A 7559-nucleotide genomic window follows, 5' to 3' on the forward strand; every position below is an offset into this window, starting at 1 on the left:
AAAAAAAAAACACTTGTCCCTTTTAGACTTGCACTCTATTCATTTGCTGCTTGTTTTCTTTAAAAAAACAAAACAAAAAAACTAACTAACACTTGCTTTCTAATCTTTTTGTATTCTATCTGTTTTCTTTTCATTTATCATACAATTAACAAAAGCAAAAAAGACCTCTAACACTAGCTTGCTTTATTCTTTTTCTATTCTATCTGTTTTCTTTTTATTTATTATTTAAAAAACCCTTGCTACGTGTACTGCGTTAAGCTAACTGAGACTTGTTATAGCACTTGTATATCATTGCTCTTTTGTTGATTTTGATTGCTTCCATTGTCCTCATTTGTAAGTCGCTTTGGATAAAAGCGTCTGCTAAATGACTAAATGTAAATGTAAATATTCTTCATAATATCAGCAGAAGAAAGAAATGTATGCAGTTTTGGAACTTGATGGTATGTTGACAGAATTTTTGGGTGAACTATCCCTTTAAGTGTACTTGAATTGGATGTCTGTATTAGTGGTATTTCAAAGTCAAAGACTGTTCTGTCAGAAAGCCTTTCTGGAAATATCCCATTTGCAGAAAACATCATATTTTGGCCCTCTGCTCTTGGCCCTGACCCTGTTATGGATGGGTCAGATAGAACAGTGCTGTGGTTTATGAGCAGGTCTGTGATGTATTGTGCTAGGCAGTACAAGGCTATGAATGGCGAGAAGCAGCAATGGCCTCTTGTAAGTGTCTAGGTTAAATACAGGCTGTAGAGGCAGTGATGTTTTAAAAGGGATGAGTGTGTGTGCGTGTGAGAGAGATATGAAAGAGCACTGGCTGTAGTCCCTCTCTGCCATCATAACTCAACATGCTTTGAGTTAGAGGAGAGAAATGTGCAAAGATGGCAATGACTCTGACTTGTAAGAAGTTTGCTCAGCAGTCAGAGCTACCTTTCTCAGGCTCAAGGCCCGTTTGCACCAAACATGAATTTTCAGCATGGAAAAACTGCATAACAAGTACAGTAAATGAAATGATGAACCGCTTGATGCCAATTAGGGATATGCCGGTATCAAATTTTCATGTTGCGATTAATTGCTAATGCTTTTATCACGGTATATGGTATTACTTTGAGGACGACAAAGAGCCTTATGCTTACACGGAGTCAAGTTTGAATCTGGCATGCATCATGTCCTGATTTTTCTCACTTTACTTTTCTTGTTTATTTATATTTTTAATAATAAATTATAATAATATACACTACCACTTAACATTTTGGGGTGAGATTTTGTATTTTTTGAAGCATAAGAGACTTATTTCAAAAACATAAAAAACTCTAAATATATATAAAAACTGTATATATATATATGTCTGTGTATATGACCCAGCAATGCTTCTACAGGGAAGTACTGGGCGATGGAGTTCCTCTAAAGGTTGCAGAGGTTAGTCAAGCTTTGATACAACATATAAACATCATCAGAACAACTCCCAGCATTATGATCTCTCTCCAGCCACCCACTGCTTGTTTCAGTGCTGTTTTTCATATTTTAACAGTTCTGCGATTGATTGGTCTGTTCCCCTGGCTTATTTCTGAGAGGCTACAAATAGTACATATTCATTTGATAGTATTTTTACTGTACCTTGGATTTAGATGTAAAGATTATTAGAATGTAGATTAATTTTATATTATATTTTGTGCTCGGACTACATCTTTTGACTAAAAAAGACAGAAAATGATACTTGATGGTCACAAAAGCTTAGTGACGTGACATGACACGTGGCCAAGTATGGTGACCCATACTCGGAATTAGTACTCTGCATTTATCCCATACAAAGTGCACACACACAGCAGTGAACACACACACACCGTGAACACACACCCGGAGCAGTGGGGGTTACTAGTCCGACTCTCTAACCATTAGGCCACGACTTCCCCATTAGATAAGCTTAGATAAACTTAGTTACAGCATGCAGTTCCCCACTGTTAATTTGGTGTTCTTTTCATGGCTGCTGTTTGACTAAGCTATTTCCCTGTTCTTGTGTAGTTCAGTTTTGCTTTGCTCATGCTTCAAATACCCACAGTCATGTGGTTACCAATTGTAACCCAGAGAAGCACTAACTGAAAGGTGGGGCTTTATGGTAAAACATGCTCGCACATAATCGTCTGACATTTAAAGACTTCCCCATGACCTGACCGCTGTAACTGTGAGTTCATGTGGCCCTCAATACCTGCCTCCTGTATCTCTACAGGCTGTTCTCTGTAAGATGAATCATACAGAGATCCCCCTCTATTTCAGCAGAAACCTGTCTGGTCCACATGTGTACTTGTTGTCATAGGAACTAGTATTTGCAGGCCAGCCTGGCTAGTTATTTTCGGCTTGTTTCTGTGTGGCTCTCATCCAGTTTTTTTTTGTGAATAATGTATCGGATCAATACTCTAAAATCGCTTTATGAAGGGGGCTTATCTCTTTGATGTTTTAGTGTCAATTAAAAGAAGTCCTTAAAACCCATGGAGCCCTTTAACAGGACTTGACTCTACAGTCATGAATCTTTCGTCAGGTATTATTATGAACTTTCAGTCATGGCTGCAATCCAATGAAATTCCTTCAGTAGAATAAAGCTGCCACTCATCCAAGAAAAACAAAGAGAGAGAGCGAGAGATGTAGTTATGTTGTTATTTTTAGCTCTTTTCCCACAACCTTGCACTGTTACTAATCCTGATTCTTGCCAAGTACCTTGTGATGCTTTTATCAAGTGAATCTTCTGCTAAAGTGATGCTTTCTGAGCGCTTCACACGTTCACTTACTTTACTTAGAGCTGCAACATTTCTGGATAAATTAAGAATTTTTTGTTTAAAATAGAGATCACAATTGTCCAACAATAAGGCTAGTAGTAGGATATGTTTTCATAAAATTAATAGATGTGATTATGATCATTTGATAAAATGAAGAGAGCACGCCGTAGTTACGTTTGGGATCATTTTACTTTAAATAGAGATTATTGTTGGCTGTTTCATATCTTGTCACAGAGACAAATAGTTTGTCAATAGTTTGTCTTTGTTTTAATGTTGTTGTGTTTTCATTAAAGTAGTAATGAACCACAAACGGAGCATTTGTTTTAAAGGGGAAAATCCAAATATCTTAATTTATTTGTATTATAACTAGGATATTTCATGTCAAATGACTTAGTCATTTTGTTAATAAAAATGTGTTTAATATAAGCGGGGTTTTTTATTGTACTGTTTTATTGTTTTTGTGTTTTCATTAATAATGAACCAAAACCTAAGCATTCATTTGAAAGTAAGGGGAAAATCCATAGGTCTTTCATTTATTTGTGTTACACACAAGTACGGTATATCATGTCTTATTCGTTTTGTTAATGAATAATGTTATTAATTTTTGATCAAAGAATGGGGGACGATGTAAAGATCAAACATTAGATCATAATAAGCAATACAGATGCCCCATTTTAATATATAATATTACCAACTAAAAAAAAAATTTAATCCATAGACACCGTTGCAAGACCGTGTTCTCTGTCTGCAAAATCGTTCAGCTTGCATTCAGTCATTGAATATCAAATGTAGTTCTTCACTTGTTTGAGAATGGAGAAAGACGGTTTAATTAAGGAATATTGGCTATGGTGTCATGGCCACATTACCACCTTATTTTGCTAATAATTAAAGGGCCCGGAGTCACAGCCACACCTAGGCATGGGCCGGTATGAGATTTTGACGGTATGATGACCTTAAGCAAAAATATCACGGTATTGTCGTTACAGCTCTAAAATGTGTTATTTTTAAATGACTGGGTAAAAAAATAAAACTTTTTTTCCGCTGAACACAATATTTTGTTTTTGAGCAACATACAGAATATTAGGAACAGTAACATTTGTTTATTTTTTCTTTGATTTGTTTCCTAAAAAGAAGTAAAATAAAGACTGACATCTTTATTTAACCTAAATCTGTAATTACAGTTATTTAATTTTATTAATATAAATATTGAGGATTTTCTTCCAATAGTTCGTGCATCATGAACAGTGAGTGATCTGCCTGCTACAGTATTTTTCTCTGTGGGTCCGTCTTCAGCGTCTCTGGCCTGTGTTAACGGGCGTTTACAGACTTCATATTTTCACATAAATTACATTTTGGAAAATGATTGCATTGCAACGCGGTTTGTGCAAGTCCAGAACAGAGACGAGTTGCAATAAGACAAAAAATGGCCGGTTGCAGATTGCGTAAGTTCCAGGGGCAGCTCCTTAAGTTCGGCCATCCTACACACACGTGACTGACCGCGCTCGCACCAACAGGAGGAGGAGGGTCGTGTTACTCTCTACACTGCACTCAACCGGAGGGATTGATTCACCACCCTCTGCCGCTGACAACTGATATTTTGCGCATGAGCCGCACGCACCTCAAAACTAAATTGCTTAAAGGTGCAGTAGGAGATCTTGGAAAATGCTAACTTTAGCCTGATAGCACTAGGGTTGGGCTGATAGACGATGCCATTGTCCATCGCCGATGGCTGAGAGCCATCACAATGTTAAGCTGACATCGTGATTGCTTCCCCCCACCCCCTCTCCCACAGTTCCGTGTTCGGAAAGGAAATGAAGTGTACTATGGAAACCCTAAAGGGAATAAATAGCCTACGAGATGGGTGGATAAAAAAAAATATCGAGATGGGAGGATAAAAAAAATATTTCAATACTTTTTCTCGTAATTATATCGTTGGGTAAGTATAGGCGACTGTATATAAATCTATATACAGTAAGGTCAGCCAATTTGAATGTCAGAAAATATTAATGTTCCTCTGTGATCGTACTTGTCAAAGGTTGAATTGACTTAGCAGAATCTGTGTCATTTAGGAATAAGATCCCGTGGTGTTTGAATCAATATTGCGATCTTTTAGTGGTTAATCGTGCGACTGTAACTCCGCCCTGTTTAACTATTCTTCAAAATCAATATTATTCACTTAATCTACATGCACCCACACATGCGTATGGATGGCAGGTAGTCAGTGTCTGCATCCCGTGGGTGATTAATCTACAGGCTGCAGGTGACATCTCGCGCTGCGTCCATGATCGGGAGGCACAGACAGGAGGAACCCCAGGCACCCAGCTGCTCATTTCATCGCTGTAATAAGTGGGTCGGCTCCCCTGAATTCAGCTCGCAGCCAGCCAGCCATCACCTCGTGCTGATCTTTAGCACCCAGCCTCATTAAATCCCTCACAGCATTGCACACTTCCTCCCTTTATTTCTCCAACTTCCTGTCTGTGCATGTGTCAGCTTCTGGAATGCTCTAGTTGATCATTACCTCCACTTTCAGTCGCTCTGTGTTTGTATTACATCAAAGGGCAATGATTACACGCCACAGAAACATGCTACATTATTCATTAAAAAAGCAGCTTTCAATAAGAATGGCTTCTGTGTTTGTGTATATTAGTGTTGGGCGATATGGTCATTTTTCAAATCGTCATATCGCCAGTATGTGAGATCGCCGATAGACGATGTTATCGTGCATGGGTGGGTGGGGGCAAGAGAGAGACTCTCTGTACTTGTCATAGGCTATTTCATAACTATTTGGTGTTTTAAACCGCGCGTGGGAGAGAGGGAGCCTATGGAAGCGCCACGAATCTAAATAATATACTTTCAAACATACTGATAAACTAACATGTTAAATACAAAAATATTTTAAAAAGTTAGTTCATATATATTCGGATACAAGTCATACATCGCTATTAGGACCGCGCATCCTGTGACAAGTTTGCCTCATAGACTCACGGAAGTTATCAGTCTAAAAGGTCTGCAAAATCAGTCAACGGTGAAAATCAAAAGTAGATTTATTTTAAAGACCAACAGTTTAACACTAAATATTGGACATAAACGAACACGTTAAATATAAAGTATTTAAAACAGGTAAGTTCATATATTTGGAGTAAAGTTAAATTAAACCGATACATCAGTCATACAGCGCTCCGGACCACACGCCCCATGATGAGCCCAACGCACCACCACAGAAACAAGAATGAGATGCGTTCTAACCTATGGTTCTAACATAATTGTGGCATTAAACTCAGTTAGTGAGGGCTCGGTTAAAATATTGCACATATATAGGCAGTTCAGATTACTTATTAAAGTGCAACGAAATACCTTATATCAGCAGACGATATGTGTCTGTGTTTGTGGTTGGAGACTCCTTCACCGGCTACAGGCTCCTCATTTGCGCGCGCGTGTGTGTGAAATACAGTGCTGAATGAAAAAGGAAATACAGTGCTGAATGAAAAAGCAGGGCAATTTGATAATAATAGCCTAATTATAATGGGCCGCCTAATAATAATTATTATTATTATTAATACATTAATAGGAGAATGAGCCTAATATTGTCTTGACTATCGACAAAGACATCTGCTATCGTCGATATCTCTGACTATCATCAATACACGATACTATCGTCTATCGGCACAACCCTAGTGTATATTATGTATCTGTACAATGTAGATACAAATGAAATAAAACAAAGCCGTTCTGTTACAGAAATTTTTTATTTGTCCAGTAAATATGACATGCTGTCAGAGCAGTATACATACCACCCTTATAATCACAGTGATGCAGTGACTCATGTGTGTAAACGGTCTATAAGGAGTGAATGGCTGCACACATACCAATATCCACCCAGCAAAAGGACATTAGATAAAGCTTTAGCAATTAAAACAATCAACTGAATGCCATATGTTAAGCTGGAAGCTTGTGTGGTGATTTCAACATAATGGTAAACTGTGCATTCCACTCGAGTGCCAACTGCTCCTCCAAGCCTGAGCCTGAGTGCTGACATCCTCTCTGCCCTCTGGCCAAGACTGCAGCCAGCTTTACTCCCACGAATCCACACAAAACTGAGGCTAGAGCTGTGGAGATGGATGACAACACCGTGTTCATTAACCAGACTTTAACTTCATTCAGACTTGCCAGCAGGGTCCAAAATTAACACTCGCCCAGTGTCAACTATATAAACAGATTTTGGCAAGAATAACTGCCCAGTTAATTTACTATACATTTAGCCAGGAATCCAAAAGTTCAGAGACATAAATTTTGTTTTGTTATTTAATCTGTATATCTGTCTGTCTGTCTGTTTATCTATCTATCTATATCATATCTTGTTTGTTTTATAAACAAATAATTATAATATAAATAGGTTTTGGTGAGTAGAAAAACAGAATAACTGGTCAGTTGGCCGATAAATTTACTATTATGTCTAGTAAACTTTTTTTTTTTTTCTATTTAGTGTTTTGCTTAAATATTTGTTTTTTATTTACTAGTTTATTTACTTAAGTTATTTATTTATTTACTTAGTAAATTTACTATCATTTGGCTAAAAGTTCACAGACATCAATTTTGGTTTTGTTTTGTATTTTGTATTGATGTTTTATTTTATAGTTATGGTTGTGCTTAAAGGTGCAATAGGTGATTGTCTTCAGAAATATTTTTTGTTATACATGTTGTAGTCCAGATTAAAATGTTAAAAAAAATTGAAAATAAATAGCCTATTAAGTCTAAATATTTAAGTATTTGGCACTGTGATGAACATCATAGCAA

At 37.2% G+C, this 7559-nt stretch overlaps 1 protein-coding gene across 3 annotated transcripts in view; it reads left to right on the forward strand.

The window, feature by feature from the left end:
* The first annotated feature begins 1348 nt into the window (after positions 1–1348).
* Positions 1349–7559, forward strand: part of LOC107690434 (ubiquitin carboxyl-terminal hydrolase 32-like) — a 55824-nt gene continuing 49613 nt past the window's right edge. For all 3 annotated transcript variants that reach the window (XM_016488771.1, XM_016488772.1, XM_016488773.1), the window contains exon 1: positions 1349–1413. In XM_016488771.1, coding sequence (XP_016344257.1) covers positions 1351–1413 — 63 coding nt within the window. In that variant the 5' untranslated portion in view covers positions 1349–1350. The remainder of the gene's footprint in view (positions 1414–7559) is intronic.

Source organism: Sinocyclocheilus anshuiensis, unplaced genomic scaffold (genome assembly GCF_001515605.1).
Source record: "Sinocyclocheilus anshuiensis isolate Anshui unplaced genomic scaffold, SAMN03320099.WGS_v1.1 scaffold1455, whole genome shotgun sequence".
Classification (NCBI taxonomy): domain Eukaryota; kingdom Metazoa; phylum Chordata; class Actinopteri; order Cypriniformes; family Cyprinidae; genus Sinocyclocheilus; species Sinocyclocheilus anshuiensis.